Source organism: Elgaria multicarinata, chromosome 2, assembly GCF_023053635.1.
Source record: "Elgaria multicarinata webbii isolate HBS135686 ecotype San Diego chromosome 2, rElgMul1.1.pri, whole genome shotgun sequence".
NCBI classification, from domain to species: Eukaryota; Metazoa; Chordata; class Lepidosauria; order Squamata; family Anguidae; genus Elgaria; species Elgaria multicarinata.
Window position 1 is genome coordinate 108722596 of NC_086172.1, and position 22862 is coordinate 108745457.

A 22862-nucleotide genomic window follows, 5' to 3' on the forward strand; every position below is an offset into this window, starting at 1 on the left:
AGACAGTTTGCTATTGGAACCATAATACTGGAATATTGGTCTGATCTAGCCAGTCGTGACATAATATAGACATCACTGGTACGAGAGAGATTTGCACTACAACCTAACAAGCAACCAAGTGAGTTCTATACTGGGCATCTCTTGCAGCAAAAAAGATGAATGGTCTTGTGGCACTTTAAAGACTAACACAGTTATTATGGCATAAACTTTAGTAGACTACAGCCCACTTCACCAGATATATGAAATAATATCCTGAATTCTAAGTGTGTACAAATACAAACACACGTAGTTGTGGGGCAGCAGACATTCCAAACAGTGAAATTAGAGGGAACTGAAATGCAGAAAGTACAGACAGTGACAATTACCATATTTAAACTGAGTCTTCACAAAACAGTTGTTGGATGATAAAACAGACATCTTTGCATTGCTCAGCTGATCACTACATATGTTCATCTGGTGAAGTGGACTGTAGAGTGCAAGATATATTTGTTAGTCTTTAAGGTGCCACCAGACTTTTTGGGTGCAGTCTTACTGAGATGCCCATCAGCATCTGAGTTCAGAGGCTGATAGGCATCCTATGCAAAGTTGGAGTTTTGCTAGAAAGGCTAGCTGGGACTGTGGAGCAGGAGGGAAGGAGACGGCAGAGGCCTGAGGATTCTTTGTAAGCCGGCCTCCCTAGCCCCCTCCCCTTCTTGTCTATAGAACTGCCCCCTTTCCCTCCTCTCCAAGGTCACTTTTGTGGGTCTGTGCCAATTTCAAGGGGAGGGGAGTTCAGACTCCTAGATTCGAGGGGCCATAGGATTGCTCCCTCCGTTGTTTTTGCTTTCTGAGAGTGATATCCTTCAGTCCCTTCAATACAAAGAATGGATATGGTGTAGACCTAGCTTGGAGATAATCCAATATTTGTATTGCTTTGTTGTAGCTCCTTACATGCATAGTTGTTGCTACCCACCAAAACAATGTACCGAAGGAGACACAAACTAAACTTACTAAAATCTAAGCATATTAAGAACACACATTCACAAGATTGCGTACTTAACACTGTATCTGTATGCTTCCTTAACGCACAGCAAATAATAAATCTATATGAGTTATTCACCCTATTGGAGTGTTATAACTGGAATAATAAGCCCACCATAGCATCACTTAGTTTCTCCCACTTAGGTGTGATGAAGTACCACATGCCGGCCCCGGCTCCAGGCAGGGTTACTCCTCTGATGAGTAAGATGATAAGCACTACATAAGGGAAAGTAGCAGTAAAGTACACCACCTAAAGAGACCACACAGAGACAAAGAATTACTCATTTGGTTTGATCATAGAAGTAACATTATTGCCTCACTGTCTACAACAAGGAATTACATAGGCAGAGCCAGTGATACTAGACCAAGAATCTGAGGAATCTAACGAGATAATAGGATTATTGTCTAAAATGTTGCTATCTATGCAGAACTACAACTAGTTAAACAGCAATGCTTTGAGATATGCAACATGAACAATAACTGTATCTATATCTGAAATCTGCCTATTTAGGAATGAAATCCTTGAGGATAAAAACAGATACCTTACACATACAAAAACATATCCCAGTCTTATGCTTGACTACAAATGTAGTCACAATCATACCTTAACTCCCGATGTAGTCAAGTATAATTAAATCAATGTTGATTTCGTTATGAAAATAAACGTGGATTTTTTAAAATTATTATTTTTTGTACAATGGTATGATCTGTAATTTGCAATAGCAAGCACTTATACAGAATAGCAGTCCTGTAAAACTCTCTCTAGATGTGTGCTGACTGATAATTGCTTCTGCTCCCACAGTTGCTCCTCCATTGGTAAAGGGAACATTTAAAATGTTCCATCTGCAGGGGTTGCCATTACAGCAATTACCAACCTTGCAGATAGAACAAATGTCAAGGATCTGAGCACTGCTTTGTGTGATTTCAGAAAAGTAATGTGTAGTCGATTCCTCAGTGTGTGTGTGTAGTGCACAGGAGGGTTCATGGTCTCACAACACATTTCTGAAAGCAGAAATGCATCACTGATCTTTACTATTCTATGACTCTATGAACTTAACAAAAATGTTTATCAATGAAAAATGTTTATCTCAACAACTTTTCTTCAGTTACCATGCAAACTGACAAGTAACCATCCTGCTATCACCTTCCTCAACAAACTATTTTCAGTGCAATCCTATGCTCATCTACTCAGATGTATGTAAGTCCCACTCAGTTCAATAAGCGTCTATAGGATTGCAGCCTGAATATTTCAGGAATACGTAGGTATTCAGTAATACAATATATAATTCCTGAGTTATGGCTATGAATAGTCTAAAGCAGGGGTATGGAACCTCTTTCAGCCTGAGGGCTGAATTCAGTTTTGGAGGTGCCTTTGGGGGCCACATTCTGGGGGGAGGAGGCAAAGGGACAAAGACAAAAGGAGGGGGGCCAAAATTGCCAAACATTTCCAGCATGTAGTAGTCTAAAGCTCTTACTGACAGTAACAAAGCCTTACAAATGGCTAATTTCAACTTTTTGTAATGCGGGGAAAAACTGAACAAAAAACAGACAATCCCTAAATGATCAGTGGTTGGGGGAAGGGACCAGGGGTGGGGAGGAAAGGAAGTGTGTGTGGACCCCAGTCTGTGGACCCCAGATTTGGTCCCTGGACCTGAAATTGCCCACCCCAGTCTAAAAAAAGATATTCTCTTACTTTTCCTGATGTCTTTATTCCTTTAGCCAGGGAGGCATAGACTATTGCCCAAGCCAGAAAGAGAGACAGTACCAAAGGCCACCGAATTTCACCAGGATATTCAATTCCTGCAGAAATCTTCAGCACAAAGTACCTGAGAGTCAAAATGTCAATATGAGTCATTACAGGCTATGTTCCCCCAGTGTATGGTTTTGTATGAAGTTTTTGATATAGATAGATAGATAGATAGATAGATAGATAGATAGATAGATAGATAGAATAGGAGTACTCCAGCATTTGTGTTTTACATTTGCATTATTTCTTTTTTAAAGGGTTCACTTCATGCCCATTAAAACCAATTAGACATTTCCTATTAACTTCAGAGATGTGGATTATACCTACAGTACAAATTACCATTGACAGCCACTGTGGTCAGGTGGACAGAAAGGAGTTTGATCTGGAACCCATGGGTTCGAGTCCTAAGTTTAGGAGTATTTTATAATGAAAAGTGGGTAATACATTTCATTCATAAATAAATAGATAAATAAATAACTGTGACATGAATGAACTATGTGGCCTTGCATAAGTCACTTTCTCAGCAGGAGTAGGAAGATGGGAAATGGGGGGTTGAAACATATATTTCCTTGTCATGGTCGATCATCACCTGCTGAGGTTTAACTTACAGCAGCTGTCTCCCTGTGCATGTGTAGGGGACCCATTGGAGGGATTCCAGAGAGCCCTGTGGGGATTTTCTGGTCTGAGACTTCTCTCAAAACTCTGTTTGCATGGAGAAAGCCTTGCAACAAGTCCACTCAAGCAAAAGTAAGAGCTCGTTACTGAGCCTACTCGGTGGCGGTGACTGTGGCAAAGAAGAAGCCATTTTCCCACCACCATTGCATCCTCACTAGGGCTGTGCTGCGCTCCGATTCAGATCACAAATCCGGAGCAGAGTGACCCAATCCGCTTCCGACAAAGGCGGATCCGAATCGGGTTGGGGGAGCTGCGGATCGAGGCAGAGCGGTTCACCTCCATCCAGAGCTCTGAATGCAGGTAAACGTGGGGGAGGGGGCTCACCTTGTACCGGCGCCACAGTCCGTGCAGTGCCGGCTGTGCTGCCAGGTAAGAGGGGAGGGGGGCTTACCTGTGTCCAGCGCGGTCTGGCACAGGCTTCAACTGAGGTCCAGGTCTCAAAGCGGAAGCAGGCCACGGCCTGCTTCTGCTTTGAGGCCTGGACCTCAGTTGAAGCCTGCGCCAGACCACGACGGAGGCAAGTAAGTGGGGGGAGGAGGGCTTACCTGGCTCCACCGTCGCAGTCTGTGGCGACGGCGGCAAAGCCAGGTAAGAGGGGAGGGAGGCTTATTTGGCACCCATTTTGTTCCCCCTTCCCAACTTACCTGCCTCCGCTGTCCGCTGCAGAGGCAAGTAAGTAGGGAAGTGGGGGGGGGGAATCTCGATCCGCCCATCTGGATCTCAATCAGCAGAGCGGAACGGGGGAGGATTGGATTGACCTGAAGTGGTTCGGGCCCGATCTGAAAGTTCCGGATCGGGCCACGAAGCGGTTCGGGGGGGTCCGTGCACAGCCCTAATCCTCACCATGTAATCCAGCAGACCTTTTCCAATTGTTTCAGTGAGTCTTTTGCAATCTGACCCAGTGGGAAATATAGTTAAATCCTCAGGAGCATATTTTAACATGTTTGCAAGACATTTTGAGGACAAAACTGCTCAACTGCCACAATCTAGATATCATAATTAAAGAGGAGTGATCAGTGGAAGAGTCAAGGGCATGATTTCATCCTATCTTGTTGGATTTTCTCCAGTTTTTAGGGCCTGAAGATGTAACAAGATGCTTGGCCAAATCCAGTCAACCACTTTCATGTTTGAATCTTGTCCCTTCTAATTTATTACATTTCGCTAGCTGGGTCCAGGAAGTATTAAATTCCGGACTGAGAGAAAGGAAGTCCCACCTTCCTTAAAGGAGACTGTGGAATGACTGGTCCTGGAAAAGCTCAATTTCTCTTTATTTTTACAAATCCAGGTGAGGCAGTGGAGGTGCTACAGCAGTACCTTGCCGCAGCCATGGACTGGATGAGGGCAAATAAGCAGAGCCTCATTCTAGGCAAGATGAAAGTTAGTAAATTGTTCACTTGCCCAGATGAGTGGTGTTTAACCTGTTCTGAAGAGGGTTGTACTTTCCTAAAGGAAAAGATACATCATTTTGGGTTTTCATTGATCCATCCTTGTCACTAAAGGCAGAAGTGGCCTCTGTGGCTCAGAGTGCCTTCTATCAACTTTGGTAGGCATGCTAGCTATGCCCCTACTTGGACAGAGATAGTCCTGCTTCACTGATCCATGCCCTAGTAACTTCCCGTTTGCATTATAGCAATGCACTACATGTGGGGCTTCCCTTTGAAAATAGTCTGGGGTTTCCACTGGGACAGAATACAGCTTCAAGGTTACTAACTGTGTCAGGGCATAACGAACATATTATGCCACTACTCTCCCGTTTTCACTGGCTCCCAGTCCATTACCAGGCCCAGTTCAAAGTGCTGGTGTTCTTTAAGATCCTTCATTGCTTGACACCTCAGTACTTAAAGGATTGCATCTCAACACTTATATACCCAGACTATGAGATCTTCATTTGACAGCCTTCTCCAAGTGCATCTTCCAAGTGAGATACGGGAAGTGGCTTTGAATAAAAGAGCATTTTCAGTTGTTGTACGAGGCTGTAAAATACTGTCTCAAGAGGAGTCTGCCTGGTACCTACTCCAATGACCTTTCAATACCAGGCAAAGACCTTTTTATTTTCCCAAGAGTTTAAATTAACCACTGATTTAGTTTTCCTAATTTTTATTCTCTGTTACTTTCTTAGTGGGTTTCTGATCTTATCTGATGCTGCATTGTATCTCATTTTATTTTTATTCTATTGTATAGAGCCACTTAGAATGAAAGTAACAACTTAGGACCAGGTTATCTTAAAGACCATCTCCATCTATATAGCCCAATTTGAACACTACAATCCTCTGCAAAGGCCTTCTTGTCCATGGCACACCCTGCAGAGTCCCATCTGACAACAATACAGCAATGGGCCTTCTCTGTGGTGGCACCCTCCCTCTGGAATGGCCTCCCTTTATAATATGTCAGGCACAGATGATCGTGTACTTTTGACAATTGTTAAAAATTAACTTGTGTACCTTAGCTTTCTTCAGCCATCAACTACTCCAAATGCTGTTGCATTATTATAATGATGCATTGTTTCATATTTTTTTGTAAACTGTTTTAGGATAAATAAATTGGAAAGTGGTATATAAATATTCAAAAATAAAGGGAGCAATCCTATGGCCCCTAGACAGCATCTGAGGGGCCATAGGATATCTTAGATTCCCAATCTGAGGTCGGAGACAGCACTCTGACCTCGGAGAGGGGAATCAGAGCTTTGATCCTCCTCCCCCTTACAGCCAGTGTGGAAAGAACCATGCCAGCTGCTCACTGAGGCTGGGAACCTGACCTCGGAGGAGGGGCATTTCTGTGGGCAGGGAGGGAGAGGAGACTGGAGAGGCCAGGATATGAGTTATCCTGAGGCCTCTCCAGCTTCCATCCCTCCCCCTCCAAAGCACCCCTGCTAGATGGGCAAAAAAGCCTATCTAGCGAAAAATGCAGTGGGGGGGGAGATTGGGGAGGCAAAGGTCACCTCTGCTGCTCTTCCCACCCTGCGTTGGATCATCGTAAACCTCTGAGTTTGGGAGCTTACAATAATCAAGGGTGCAACCCATAGGATTATGGGTTGCACTCATTATACATACATACATACATACATACACACACAATCCAATCATTATAAATAAGCCTGTCAGGGAAGTGGTAATGTGGAGACTGCACTACCCTTTTTAGAACTCAGGTCAGGCAAAATAGTATAGCATAATCTCTCATAACATTCCTGTGAAGCAAGTTGATGATGCCTGATATTATGTCAGCTTTAGGGAACTAAAGATGACTTGATGAGACTTGAACCTAGAACCAAAGATCACACTCAAATAATTGAACTCCATGTCTACCAAAATGATGCTGTTTTTCCAGTACGTGTTCAACATGCCATCAAGTTCCCTTTGTCTACATATCAGCAGTAACCAATGCGTTAGTGAACTCCCAATATATTTAATGCCTAAATTAGTGGCATATGCACTCAACCAATGAATACTAGGAGAAGCAGCATATAGAAAATATAAGTACTGTTTTCTGTTCAGTATATTGTGTGTTATGCTTTCAATGATTTCTGGTGACTCTGAAAAGAGAATATGTATGTAGAAATGTGTGGTTATGCTTGAAATGTAATGTTGGTTACTGAAATATTGGTTAATATAATTGCTCTTTTGTAAATGAAAAATCTTCAAATACATAAAAAAAAAAACATTTCATCCATTACCCAGTGACTTCCATGCTTAGATTTCTTTAACTATTTGTTAACGAATATGTTTTTTTTAAAAAAATCTTACTTGAAGTATTCTTCACTGCCACTGACAAAAGTTTTGTTGACGACATGGCTGGTGTAGTTTACCATTGTCAAGTTTGGATAGGCACTCATACAGAAAGTAGAGTTCTTTATTTGTAATTTTGGGTGGTCACCAATGATGCAGGAATCTGACAAAAGACACAAATCAAAAAAGTAAAACTCCAGGGTAAAACTTTTGAGAAAGAACAGAATAGCAATGAACAAACAACATCTTGCATCTAAAGTATATTTCATTTGAGCATCTAAAATATAATTAAGCTTTCATATTTTGTTGAACATAAAGATTCACTCTTCCTCTCAACATTAATCACTTTTGAGTCTTCCTTTCCATTGATGAATCTAATTTGTCTTGGACTGCTATGTTTCCAATTCAGAACTTGAATATTGATTGATTAATATAGGAATTTGATACATTATAGATGCTCAACTACCATTCAGGTCAAAGTCTCTCTTTGAAAAGCTACTGGCTTCTAAGTTGCAACTTAGAGCAACATTAACCCTCAACAGAACTTTTATATTATTATTATTATTATAATTATTATTATTATTTATCATCATCATTTATACACCGCCCCATAGCCGAAGCTCCCTGGGCGGTTTACAAAAGTTTAAAACAGTGATCATTAAAAAGAACTATACAAAATTTAAAACCATAAAAAGTGTAAAATACAAACAAAAACAGATGATATCCATTTAAAAACAACTATTTTGGGGTCAGTTAAAAAACTCAGCATATTCTGTTAAATGCCGTTAAATGCCTGGGAGAAGAGAAAAGTCTTGACCTGGCACCAAAAAGATAGCAATGTTGTCACCAGGTGAGCCTCGTCGGAGAGATCATTCCATGATTAAGGGAATGATCACCACTGAAAATGATCACCACTGAATGATCACCACTGAAAAGGCCCTCTCCCTGGCTGCCATTCTCCGAGCTTCCCTGGGGGTAGGCATCCAGAGGAGAACCTTATAAGCAGGCCAGCCCGACCATTAGGCAGAATGAGGCAGTTGCCTCAGGCAGCAGATGCTAGGAGATGGCAGCAAAGTATTGGAGGAGAGAGCTGTGAGCCACATGGCCTGCCCTACGCCTGAAAGCTGGCGATCTGCCTTCAAGTGTAGGGAGAAATGCCAGTGTCAAAGAAAGATTCAATTGCCAGTCCAGTCAGCCTTTGTACATGGAATGGGACAGGGTGCCATCTTGTCCTTCACCTCAAGCAGCAAAATGTCTCAGGCCGCCTCTGTGATAATCCCTAAATCCTTCCAAGCAAAGATACCAAAGATTTTGTGAATGTACACTGCTTGTTGATACGATGAGGTTTTTCTTCTTTTCTTTTTGAGTGTTATGGAAATGCACAGGTCAGCAGCTTTAATGTCTGTCCATGGAAATATGTGGACCTTCTCAAGCCTCCTAACTCTGATCTGATCTCCTAACTCTGATCTCAATACCTGATCTCAGTAGCACATAACTGGAAACGATGACTTCTCTATTAATTGACAGGCATTTTCCTGCAATTAAAATCCAATCTTAAAGTCAAGTAGATACAATTAGTGATACAAATAGTATCAAAAATGAAAGAAATCTATTTCAATAGTGTGAAATCAGCTGTTCACATGTCCCTTGGTTTTATTCAACCTACTGGTAACTACTATTGCCATCTTCCAGTTTTCTGTACTGAAATATGTGATTATTATTTTTTGAAAGAAAGGTGTTATAATGTAAATCAGTCAGCAGAGGGGGCTGTAGGGTGGTATCCTTTCACTCTCCTATTTTCTGCACACCCTTAGATTTACTTGAATATTACTTGAGGACTAGGTGTTAGAAAAACTGTAGATTTTTTACACCTGGTTCCATATATCTCATTGTTCAGAACTTGTACACAGAAAGCTGTTTCTTACTTATGGAAGAGAATATACTTAAATTCTAAGGGCCATCACAACTCAATGCGAAATTAGATGCACTTAAGCCCACTGAAACTGGTTTTAGTGTGTCTAATTCTGTCTTGTATTGTATGATTGCTGAAAGGCTTCAACATTAGTAAATACAGATCTGAGAAAGAACTTGGATTTTTTTGTTAGTTTAAAGTATGATATACTCCCAAATTTTGAATAATTATTGCTTTTTAAAGACTTTTTCTAAATTTTGTATACAGGGGTTATCAACCTACTGATTTCAATGGCATCATTTGTTAAAGGTGGGGACACTTTCCTTATAAATGTCTTAACTTCACTCCAAATGAGAAAATCCATATTAGTGATACATTGTGTTCAGGTATTTCTTTTGCTCCCAAATTCTCTATAACACAGATGCAAAGCCAGAACACACAAGACAATATTATTTACACAACAACAGTAATATCCCAAGTCTCTTCACAGGAAACCACTTGGAAGATATAATTGCACGTAAGTATAATTGTACGACTTCTCAATTTTTTAAAAAAAATCTTAATGATTTTGTATTAGTGGGACTGCAGTTTAGAAATAGGTAGTTCTAAAATCTGCACTAGACGAGAGCATGTTCATCTATACAGGCTGGATAGGATTTGCCTTGTTTAGACCTTTTCGTAGCATGAGTGAGATCACAGGATGACACATAAGGTCACTTTTGCTGCAGTGCAGCAAGCTTTTTTTACAGCTTAGTTTTCTAGAGCTGTTGATTTCCCTGCAGTAAACAGTTCAAATCAGCAGAGGGCGCAATCACTTTGCAGCACAGAACGAACAAATCTTTGCATGCAGTGCTATCCATCAAACCTTGAGATAGGCAGAAAATAACGACTAGACTAAACCAGCATGAAAACACTTTTATATGAGAATTACTAATAAGTAAATGTATCCATTCAGAAACTAGAGGGGGGAAGCCAATTGTACTTATTTTGATGTCAAAAATGTCTTCACACATCACTCTAGCTTTCAGGCATCTATGAAGCCTCGGGAACATATAATCCCACTGAAAACAGTATACAATAAAATATATTTCTGAGACAGCATGTTTAGGATTGAGATCAACAATATCTGATCTCAGAGCACAAATGTCAGGCAATAGCTTTAATTTTTTGCTCCATTATCTTTATAAGATATTATGCCCCTGTAATAAATACAGGAGAATCCAGAAGCATGGACCAATATGGATGTGCCCTGTCGCTAAAACAAGAACTGTATATTCTCTTTGGACACAGTTAGTGGTTGAGCATTATTGGCTTCTGGCTTAGACTAGGGCTAGAGAGTTATACAGCTCCCTACATACTTCTAGAAATACCTAGATTGTTAAATCAGACTTGTCAGTTATTTTGTCAGTTATGGTTTTGCCTGATTTTTAGGAACTTATAATTTCCTTTTCCTGGAGTGAGCCAGGCATAGTTACAGCGTTAGATTCACCATATAACATACATATACTGTCAATGCTATGCACTTGCATCATACTACTGAAGAGTTTTAAGAATAAACATTCTCTGGCCAGCAGCCTCTCTCTGACTGTGGCCAGCACTGGCTTTGGTAGAGAAAGTGTAAACCTGCACAGCGGCTGGCAAAGCAAACAGTCAATTTCCTGTTCTATAAACATTACAGAAATCAGCAGTGAAGACTCGGCATGTGTAGGTTTAAAACATGATGGCAGAGATCCATCCATTAAGTAGACCTACACTTTATGGCAATGGTGGGCAACTTGTGGCCCTGAACTTCCATCAAACCTAGCCAGCATAGGCAATACTGAGGTGTGATGGAGTTGTAGGCCAGAGCATCTGGAGGGCCACAAGTTGCCCTCATCATCTTTATGGTTTGTCCTAAGACCGCTCTCTGTGGGGAGGCCATTTTGAACAACATTCCCCAGTTGACTCTAATTATTAGTCTAATATGTTACCTGACCTGAGAGTAGTTTCAGTTCAGAGGTTTTAAAGACATGATCATAGAGGATGTACAAATGTTCTTACTCCACTTCTAATGTCATGTTTAAAAAAGAACTTCTTGGATGCACAAATTCCGGGCACTCAAACAAGTTATATTTCCCCACTTCCATTGTACTTTGCACAAGATAACAAAGTAAGCTGTTTACATTGGGTAGAATCCAATGTTAGTCCTAGTTGGATGGGACTTAAATGAGACTTAATGAATGGGACTTAAGTGAAGCTAACATTGGATACAATCCATAGGAAATGCAGAAAGATGCAAATAATAATAGTAATAATAATAATAATAATAATAATAATAATAATAATAATAATATTATTTCTAACCCGCCTCTCGATCCTGATCGAGGCGGGGAACAACAAGAAGTATAAAATACATAAAATATTAATCAAACACAGTATACATTGTTAAAACTTCCTAAAAACATTCTAAAAACATCCTAAAATTCCACTGGATAGGCCTGCCAGAAGAGATCAGTCTTTATAGCCTTCTTAAATGCTAAAAGACTGTTAAGTTGACGAATCTCCTCCAGCAGATACTTAACATCTTAAGTATGCCCCCTCTTCCACCACTTATTTAATATATTCAAAGGTTCTACAAGTCTTCCACCCATTCAGTACACATTTACCTGGTAGTAAGCCTCACTGTACACAGTGAGACTTACTTCCAAGTAAATGTGCAGGATTGTGCTACATGACTGGAGTCTTAAGCGTGTTTACTAAGATATATGTCCTGTTGAGATCAATGAAAGTTTTCTCTGAATAAATACAAATAGAATTTGGCTATTAGTATCATAGTTAAGAACTTTTACATCTTAGCATTTGTCATCCAATGAAGAATAGGGTTTAGAAGGCCAATTTCGTGGCTAAAATGTTAACTTGCATGTCAGAAATCTAGTCTTATATACCCACTTTATCCACTTGGCTTTAAAGCACATTGGGTGGCCCTAGGTTAGCCACTTTCTTTCAGCCTACCTATCTCACACCGTTTTGTTTATGACACTAAATCTGCAATCCTATACCCACTTACCTTGGAGAAATCTCCGTTGAACTAAATAGGACTGACTTTTAAATAAATATGCATAGGGTTGCACTGTAAGCATCATAGGTTCCTTGAAGGAATTTTGTTAAAAGCTGGAATCACTTTGTAGTGCATCAGAATAGCAATTTTATCAGGATAGTCTTGTTTAACTATTTTTTTCTGCTTCTCTTCTCTTCTCTTGACAAGAGAATTCTTGACTTGAATTCTGTATATGCCTACTCAGAAGTAAGCCCTATTGAGTCCAATGGAAATTACTCCCAGGTTATAGAATTGCAGCTTAAAAGACTTAAGGATACAATATCTGTCATCATTTTAAATGTTAGCAATATCACAAGAAATATAACATATGAGGAGCTACTTAAGGGATGATAGTATTTTGTTTAAGTTCCTGATATACCAACATTGTAAATATGCAATAAGACACTAATAGTGCAATGCTATGCATATCTACTCAGAGGTAAGCCCCCATTTAGTTCAATGGGATGGGCTTACTTCTGAGTACATATGCACGGCAGCATACTGTACAGGCATTAGTGGAATTTCTGCTTTACATTTTTATATTACTATATGAAACTTATTCTACTGCATAATTCAGACGGGATCCAAAGAAGTTGGAAGGTAAATCCTATCTGTGCTAGTAAAACCTATTTTCAGGCTATTGTTAGAATTTCAGCTGAAATATAGTCAAAAACCTATAGCTCTTTTCAATGGAATGGAAGACATTTACCATGAAAAAATATTAAGCTGAAAGGGTGGGCAGGACCCAGCGCATTCCAATCACACCTAAAAATTTAGATCATAGAATCATAGAATAGCAGAGTTGGAAGGGGCCTACAAGGCCATCGAGTCCAACCCCCTGCTCAATGCAGGAATCCACCCTAAAGCATCCCTGACAGATGGTTGTCCAGCTGCCTCTTGAAGGCCTCTAGTGTGGGAGAGATTGACCTGTGTAAGAAAAATCAGCTATTGAGCGGTATAGAAAATGCAATAAATAAATAAATATCATCCCATTGATACTGCACCAGAAGCAAAATGCAGGAGTTATCAGGGTGCATTAATGCCAAGGACTTTGTAGGACCATGGGTCTCAGAAGAGGAACCTGGCATTTGCCAAGTTGAGAAGCGTGCATGAGCTCTTGAACCCTTAAGAATTGCAAGGGGAGGGTGGAAATCAACCAGGCGCAGCTTGTGTTTTTACGGCAGCCCTGTGAAGGGAAAAGCCACAACCCACAAAATTCTCCTTTCCATATATTTCTAAAAGGCTCATGAACCATCTTAGGTTCTGAACTTGCAGGTAAAGAGATAGATGGCCTCTTGTCAGGATGCTGTAGTAGTGGATTTCCTGCATTGGCAAGGGTTTGGACTAGATGACCATTGAGATGTTTTCCACCTCTGGGATTCTATCCTATGTTTCTGTTAAATTGAAAGCACAGTTGTAAAAGCTTTGTCATTCTTTCCTTGACTTTCAGGAGAATTTGGGAATGATGAATTCAACTAATTCCCCCCACTTTATAAATTAATAACTAAGAGATGCATTATGAAGTTTGTGGCATTCACAACTTATAGTAGAAAGTAGTGTAACTAGAAACTAAGCAGGGACCCAGGCCAAATCAGTGCCATTCTGAACATCTGTGGCAAATAGTTATAGTGGTACACTTGAAACTGTTTTTCATAAAGTGTCACCCAAAGGCCACCATTTCCAATTATTCCTGCTGATGGACATAAATGCAAAATGTGTGCATGTAGGAGAAAACGACACTGTAACTTAAAACCTAATTCTTTACATATCTACTCAGAAGTAAGGCCCACAGAATTCAATGGGACTTACTCCCAGATAAGCGTGTGTAAATCTAGTGGACAAAATCTAGTCGGCTGATAATTCAATTTTCAGTTATGTTTGCTCTCTTGGCACACTTGGAAGAATAGATAATAAAACAAATGTAAATAAATACATGCCTGTGGAGGATAATAAGCTAGGGTGACCATATGAAAAGGAGGACAGGGCTCCTGTATCTTTAACAGTTGCATAGAAAAGGGAATTTAAGCAGGTGTCATTTGTTTGCATTTCGCACCTGGTGAAATGTCCTCTTCACCACAACAGTTAAAGCTGCAGGAGCTGTACTGCAGCTATGGTGTGACCAGATTTAAAAGAGGGCCGGGCACCTGCAGTTTTAACTGTTGTGATGAAGAGGAAATTTCATCAGGTTCTCCATATATACAAATGACACCTGCTGAAATTCCCTTTTCAATACAACTGTTAAAGATACAGGAGCCCTGTCCTCCTTTTCATATGGTCACCCTAAATAAGCATTACAATCTTCTATGTCCATTATATGATCCTTAGAACCGGCCCTACCATTAGACAGACTTAGGTGATTGCCTTAGGCAGCAGGTGCTGAGAGGCAGTGATGGTAGACTTCTAACTGTTCCTTCTGGCTGTTTCTCTATGTTGGAAGACAGAGCTTTGTATGGTACATGACCTGTCCTGGCCCTGCTAAACCAAACCATTGCCTCAGTTATGGTGGAAGATACTATCCCATCACTAGCATTGAAGTAAAGTTTAACTGCCAGTTCAGCTGGCTTCTATACAGGGTGCCATCTTGTCCTTTGCCTCAGGCAGCAATATCTTGGGCTAGCTCTGATGCTCCCCCTAGGAAAAGAGTTATTTTAGGGCAATATAATATAATGCTTTGGCCACTAACCAGCTGTTTACCATGCTAAAAGCCCCTGTAGTTTGTATGTTTTATGGTAACCTACAGTTTTAAATAAACAAACAACTTGACATGAAACAAGTTTTCTCCTGTTTCCAGTAGAATTTATTTCCAAGGAAGTATTCTTGGGATCACAGCAAAGTAAGGATCTCCAGCAAAGAAGTAATTACGCTCTTCATGGTTTTAATTTTTGTGAACCACCCAGAGAGCTTTGGCTATTGGGCAGTATAAAAATGTAATAAATAAATAAATAAAATAAATAAAAAATTAGAATGCAGCATACTAACAACTTTGCCTGCACAGCATCAGCACAAGAGGTCTGACTGCTATCATAAGATTTCTGTTCTGATTCCCAACTTACGGTCTAATAGAGCTGTGATTAAAAATAGGGGACAAGTTGTCTTCTCATCTGGTGGAACATTCATTGCCATACTGAAATGTAGGATGTTGATTGCCTTTGATTTATTGCCAGTGGCTAAAACAACTGCCAGATGCAGATAGGATAGAACTATTATCTTTAAAATTATGTAAAAGGGATATTTAGACCTTGCAGCTCATCATGTCTCAGTGTAACAGAAATGACAATAACCAAAATTCCTTCTGCACACAGGGTTGGATCCAGATTTAGGTGTGTACAGCTGGCTGAAGCAGATCCCCCACCCTCATCCTCCCCACAGCAGGCCCCTGAAAATGCTGTACAGCGTGTCAGGGAATCCAGCTGAATGGGGTAAGCTGTGCTGCAGGCAGGAGCAAGTGGAGATTCCCCAAAATTGGGCAGAGGCACCTTCCATGAAATAAATAAATAAAATATTTATTTATTTATTACCCACCTCTCCCTCTAGATCAAGGCAGGGAACAACAACAAATACAAAACACCATAAAATACATAAAACTGATTAAATCATATAAAACCAATGCATTATTAAAAGGCATCTTGAAATTCAACTGGGTAGGCCTGCCAGAACAGACCAGTCTTTCTGTCCATGGATGGTAGATTCTGAATTCAATCCAGAACTTTTAATGACACAGGAGTGCATTAATAATGTAGCTATCTTAATGATAAAAATAGCCATCTTAAATATGGCTACCATCCTAAGTACACTTATTAGGAAGTAATCCCCACTAAGCACAGCGAGAGATAATTTTCAGTAACCATGCATAGGATTGAACGCCAATGTCCTTCCTCCTCAAATGTATATTGAAAAACCTTATCACTATCACCTATTCTCTACCTTATCTTTCATATCGTATTCTGTGTTTGCCTGCCTGGCATCTGAGTCAATATCCATGACAACATTATTAATGAAACACTCGACCAGTTACTTCAGTTCCTAGATCTCTTGCCATTTAAGATGCATGTTAATTAGTTCACTGATAAGTCTGAAACTTCAGATGAATTCTGGACATAGCCCTTAACCCCATGACAACACTCTTGATGAAAGGACATCTTCCCACAATAAGGAACAGTTTGCAATAGTAAATCTATGAGTATGCTCATTGCAGAATTGTCAGAACATATAGAACAGATTTGTCTGAGCCATTAAAGGATAATATCAAGGATGTAAAGGGAGAGCATGCTCCAACTTACCTAACAAAAGTTTGTTTTTATCTCTACAATCTGGTGTGTTCCATGGATTGTTACAGGAGGCCCAAGGTAACACACGTACAAGGGATGCAAAAAGGTAGAAAAGTGTGTAGCACAATATAATATTATAATATATGGCTATTAGGACAGAAATAATCAACATAGCAATGCCACAGCCTGAAAAAAAGAGAGAAACAGGGACAATTAGATACCATCCTCTTTTAAGCTGCTAAAAGATATATAGTGACCTGAAAGATAATGTTGAAACTGCCAATACATATGCAAATTCATTTTTGTTTGAAGATCATCTTTTTTTTCAGGGTTTTCCTTTGACAAGAAGCTCCTGGCACACCACACAATGCTTACCTATCCATTTTTAATCACAAGTAAGCCCAGGTTTCAGACTCAAAGGAAGCAAGCTTCGGCATGTTGCCATCAACAGAACTTGTATTCTTATTCTTGTATTCCCCCAGGATACCCTATATCAAGGGTTATTATGCAGCATAAACAGAGCCAAAATAAATGCTTTTAAAACACACTGCTTTGATGCAATTAAATTTTATAACAACCAAGAATAGGCCCTTGAATCTTGATGTGCATTTTCCTCCACCACCACACAGAGATTGAACCCCCAAATGGCTCTCCTTATTATGGTTCCTACAAGGAAACTGGAAAATGACTGTTCCTCATGGTACACAGGAGTTACCTAGCAATGACGGCAAGTATTGTTGCCTTATTAGACGTATGTGATACAGGCAAAGCGATGCAGCCATAGGAAGCTCTCCTGCTGAGCAATGCAGAGAGGATTCACTAAAGCAGAAAAAGTGCTGCATTCGTACAACATCAGTCAATGGAAGGTCATCTCAAGGTTGAAGCAAGACTACAGTGTATCACCCACTGTTGTAATTGTCCCTCCTGTTCAAACTAAAGATAAGCCATGATCTCATAAAGGGAGCCATCTCTAAATGCACAGGAAGACAGTATTTCCTCACAGCTCACCTTGCAAGGCAGGGATGGCTTTCCAAACAGACACAGGTCCCTGACTAGCAAACTGCCCCAGAGAAACCTCCAAGAGAAAGATGGGGACTCCCGCCAGAGCCAACATTGTCAAATAGGGGATAAGAAATGCACCTAAGGGGGAAAAAGAAGACAGACTTAAGAGATAGTGTGGGAGAAAATGTACAATCCCTACTAGTAGTAGTGCCTATTTTGTAGAGGTACTACAAAGGTACCTTGAAGAGGTATAACAACCCTTACATCATTCATCCTCACTTAAACAATGGCAAACCCTTTGGAATTCAGCTTTTTCCTCTTTAGGAAGCCTGGTTGAGCAGATATGCTTTATAAGCAGAAGGGGGTGGGGAGCTTTCCATAAAAAAGCTTTGCACATTGGTCAGCTTGGCAAAAGATCTTCCCAAAAACACTCCGTGTGTGTGTGTGTGTGTGCGCGCATGTGTGTTTGTGCAGATAGACTTTAAAAAGGCCTGCAACTCCCAGCATTCCCCAGCCAGCATGGCTGGCTGGCTGGGTAATGCCAGGAGATGTAGGACTTCTTTCTGCCTAAATATGCACAGGATTGCACCCTCAGTTCACCATAAAATCCTTGATTATTGCTACCAAGGCATACGTGCTTATCAGGCATATCCTAACCATCTTTATTCTGAATGAAGCCCCGTTTATTTTAGTGGGATTGCAGCCAAGCAAGAACATTCAAGTTGGCAGCCTTTGGCAAATATGTGAACAATCAACATGCATTTCCAGCCTGGTCCTAAGCATGTTTACTCAGAAGTAGCTCCAATGAACTCAATACTTGAACATCAGTTTCACTGAAATCCTTGAGACTTAAGGGTTCGATCCTAGACAAACCTGGAAATAAGCCCCGTTAAATGCAATGGGACTTTTATTATTACATTTTTATTATTACCCTGGCAAACATGCAGGGGATCACTGTCTGTGCAGGGCTTCTCCGCGCTCCTAGCTACCTCCACAAGAACTGCCTTGTTTAGTTCACCCCCTCCTAACCTGCCTGTTCCTTGGGGCATATTATGGATTGGCTTCTACACCACGTCAAACGCGGCTGCCTGTTCGGAAGGGAAATGGCTGCCAGTCTTGCTCCAGGTGGTGCAGCTAATTCAATTAGGGCCAATAATTTCTCTCATCATCACTTACAACTGTGTCTCAGGGCTTCCTGGAGTGTGTCGAGAGAGGAAAACTAGGGTCGTTTTAGGCAAAACATCCCAGCACAACATGAAAGTATGATTTCTTTCAGCACATTGTCCATTTCTACCTCTATACGTGCAACCCACAATCGCTGCTATCGTCTAACAGTCCCGATTGAGAAAGTCGATTAGCCAATCCACACACTAAGGCAGAGAATCAGCCAACCCTGGGCTATCCGCGTGGAGGGCCAAAATAGACAGTACTTTAAATCTGTTTCTAGCAGCTATGTCTTTTGTTCATTTTTACTCTAGAGTAAGCGCAGGGGCCCGAACCTGATCCCGACCCTAACCCCTCCCCACAGCTAGGATCCCGATCCGAATTATCCCCCTCCCTTTGCGCGTACTCTAGATTTTTTTTAAAAAAAAGGTGGGGGGAGACGAAGACACAGATATTAGAATTCTGTTTCGAATTCAAAGTCATGAGAATTTTGCAATGACACTGATGACCCTCACAAACCGCTTGCTTATGTACACTTCTTTGGGAGTTATCTTCATTAAACTCAATGGAATGTAGTTTCTTCGGAATGTGTATGCATGGGATTAAGCACACGAAATGTGACTGAGGTTACGATCGGTCTCACTCAAGTACGGATAAATTCCGTGAGACTTATCCCAAAGCAGAGGTTTCTTTCCATCCCGAAACGGAATTCAGCAGCAGTCCGTGAATATTGTGTGTGTGTGTGTGTGTACACACACACAAATAGATACATACACACACTGGATACATTGCGATTTAGAATAATCAGTGCAAATTATTTGCAAGTCTACTCAGAAGTAAGCCACACAGTTCAATAGGACTTACTCCCAGGTACAAGAGTAAGGGATTGCAGCCTTAATCCTTCCCTTACCCCCGACTGAAAATGAATTATAATGAACAACCTCTTTATAGCCACTAACATTTCACCATATAAATTTTGAGACGATCAAATGTTTAGTGAGAAACATGTCCTTTTGTTTAAGACAAAGTTTAAAGTATTCCCACTATAGTCCAAAACCACAAAACCATGTAAATTCACCATAAACTACAAGAAAACTGGCTTGCATCGGGCTGGGCATATGAACAGAATCAGGTAATACAAGCAATCATTTTGATTGGGATACGTACAATAAACAGATACATAAAAACAACCATTAAGTTGAAATAATGCAGTATAAGATGGAAAAGGAGAAGTTCATCGCTACTGAAACTCTAATATCTATATGATTTTTCTGTTTTTTGCTATTTATAACGAATACACTTCTTCGAAAGAAAATCACCACCAATATTCTGCGTGTTTATTTATTTAAAACAATGACGAGTGTAATAGCAACAATATAGCATAAAAATAATCGGTGGGAATATTAACAGTCCACTATTTTTCTTTGTGATGGTAACGAGGACAACAAGCAGAGAGGTTGTTACATTTCATTTGATTTTTGACATTGTCTAAAACTGTATTAATTCTTACATATGGAAGTCTTTTTATCCTTCACAGCTGCACTCCTATACCAACGTACCTGGTAGCAGGTCTCATGGGACTTGAGTTCAACGGGACTTACTTCTGAGTAGTCATTCATAAGGTTGCACTATAACCCTATTACGGTTTATAGGATTACAGCACATGCCATACAGACATTTATAAGATTGTACTGTTAGGACTCCCCCTCTCCTTTTACGGGTAGTTAAAACTAATAAATTATTTTTCTAATTAGGTTTTCTTTCTCTCCCTGTGTATACATCAAGAAGGCCTAATGTACCGGACAGGAATAATTATTATGCAGTTTTTCAGGGACTGGTTATCAGTTCAACTCTATCTATCTATATCATACGTTTCTTCACTTTCTAAGCACTAATCCATATCCAATAAGCACTTTCTTATTTTCCGTCCAGCCTCTTGGGGCTGGAACGGACAAACCGCAAGAAGGCAAAAGGTTAAGCAGACGCTTTCCCGTCCCTCTTCTCAAACTAGCAGCCTCCCACTTAAAAGGGGGCGTCGACAGACTGGGAACCAAGTGCTGTCGTTTCTTTAAATCCCGTTAATTTCAAGGAAAGATTATTAGGATCTTAATGGCAGATCGGTGAGGGCCCATCTAGTCAAAAGGCGAGTTACTAAGGTCGCAATGGCTGGCTGGAGCATGCTGGCAGTTGTTGGACTTTTTTCTGTTTAAGCATGAATAGCATTGCGCCCTAGATACGTTTTAGGAGCCGATTTTATGTTTTTTATATATACGAAAGTTATATTCTGTTTTATCCGGGTCTATCTCAACAGGGACGGTGTGAAGCCTGTTGTGCTGCAGATGCTCATGATCACACACATGTAATTGGTTTCCCCTAAATCTGTAATGCAGATTGGATTCGCCATTTCACCCATAAGTATGTATTGAAACAGTGCAAGGTAATAGGATGCTAATTGCCATTAATCTGCCTTAAAGTGATCTGGATTATGAAAACCTAGATTTAAAAAAAACGGTCACGCAATTATTGTAAGTGTTCAACTCAGGGGCATGGATGATCTGTTGCCACAGTTTTCCAGAGAAGCCGGAATAGGGGTGGGGCTGCGTTCTTTTTCTCAGTTTCTTACCCTGCCCTCTACTTCGTGCAATCCCTTCCCCCCTCACCCCACCCATTCCCTCTTAATTTGCTGGCTGGGAAGCCCGACCCAGAAACCAATGAGGCTGAAAAGATCGAATTTAAGACGGTCATCGAGCCAATTTACGTTCAAACTAAGCGCCCCCTTTTAACTGGTTTGTGGATCAGGGCCTCGGTCAGTGGGGGCTGGTGACTCCGATTTCGGTGGGGCTGTGATTCCATCCTAGGTTTCAATCACAGCCAGTCAGAACCCTAACGGAGCTATCCAAGGTGCTGATCCCATTTTGAGTTCTGGCTGGTTCTGACTGAAACCTGGACTGGAATCGCAGCTCCACCGAAATCGGAGCCACCAGCCACCACTGGTGTCGGTGTTGTCCCTTTCTGAGCTGCAGGATGTAAAAAGAGAGGAAAGTCCATACCTCCCCCATTCTTAAAGGCCAGGTACGGGAACCTCCAGACATTGCCCAGCCCAACTGCATAACCCACCATGGAGAGGATGAAGTCCAGCTTGCTAGACCAGTTTCCTCGGGCTTTATTTTCGTCCCCTTCATCTTCCTCCGGCTGGAGGGAGACAAAAAAAAGAGAAAGAAATGACATTGGCCTGAAAATAATAGCCATGGTTGCAAACAGCAGTCTCAGGTCTGTCAGACAACCTACATCATCGCCATCATCCATAAAGCTGGAGTTCCAAAGATAAGAAGAGCAGCGTTAGATCTATTGGACCAATAAATAAATAAATAAAACGAGAGAGTTTATTGCGGCATAATTATGAAGTAAACATGTCCAATAGAACTCACTACCACAAGATGTAGTGATTGTCACCAATCTGGATGGCTTTAAAAAGGGGTTGGATAAATTCCTGGAGGCAAAGGCTATCAATGGCTACTAGCCCTGATGGCTGTGAGCTATCTCCAGTATTCGAGGCAGTAAGCCTGTGTGCACCAGTTGCTGGGGAACATGGGTGGGAGGGTGCTGTTGCACCATTTCCTGCTTGTCCATCCCTGGCCAATGGCTGGTTGGCCACTGTGTGAACAGAGTGCTGGACTAGATGGACCCTTGGTCTGATCCAGCATCAAGGCACTTCTTAAGGTAGAAGTGATGTATTTATACATGTGCTTCTCTAAGCAGTACAATCCTGTGCATGTCTACTCAGAAGCAAGTCCCATTGAGTTCAATGGGGCTTATTCCCAGGTAAATGAGTACAGGATTGCAGCCTAGGTATTTTAGGACTCGATGACCCCAGTTGAACCTGTGGACTGCCTTTACAGAGGAAGAAAAAAAGCGAAGCTCTTCTACTTCCCATTGGCAGAGTTAAGCATATGCCTTCCATACAAATGGATAAGACTGAGAAGCGATTAACCATGACCCGATCATGAACAAAGTATTACATATCATACTAGATATCTGGCTCTCTCTCTCTCTCTCTCTCTCTCTCTCTCTCTCTCTCTCTCTCACTCACACACACACACACACACACACACACACACACACACACACACACACGTGCGAACGAGAAGAAAACTCCCTGATGGCATCTCAACCTACGTTTTGCATTCTCGCCACAGGCGCCTTTTAGCCCCACATGTAACCCTGCACATGCGCAGCCACCCTTCGAAAGGGGAAGGAAGGGGAAGCAGAAGACAGA

The 22862-nt window shown here is 41.0% G+C and overlaps 1 protein-coding gene across 1 annotated transcript in view; it reads right to left on the reverse strand.

Moving 5' to 3' along the window:
* SLC6A5 (solute carrier family 6 member 5) overlaps positions 1–22862 on the reverse strand; it is a 90582-nt gene that overhangs the window by 63490 nt on the left and 4230 nt on the right. The window contains exons 3-8 of the mRNA XM_063118799.1: positions 21637–21778; positions 17429–17560; positions 16433–16606; positions 7183–7327; positions 2714–2846; positions 1136–1270 (exon numbers count right to left, since the gene is read on the reverse strand). Coding sequence (XP_062974869.1) covers positions 1136–1270; positions 2714–2846; positions 7183–7327; positions 16433–16606; positions 17429–17560; positions 21637–21778 — 861 coding nt within the window. The remainder of the gene's footprint in view (positions 1–1135; positions 1271–2713; positions 2847–7182; positions 7328–16432; positions 16607–17428; positions 17561–21636; positions 21779–22862) is intronic.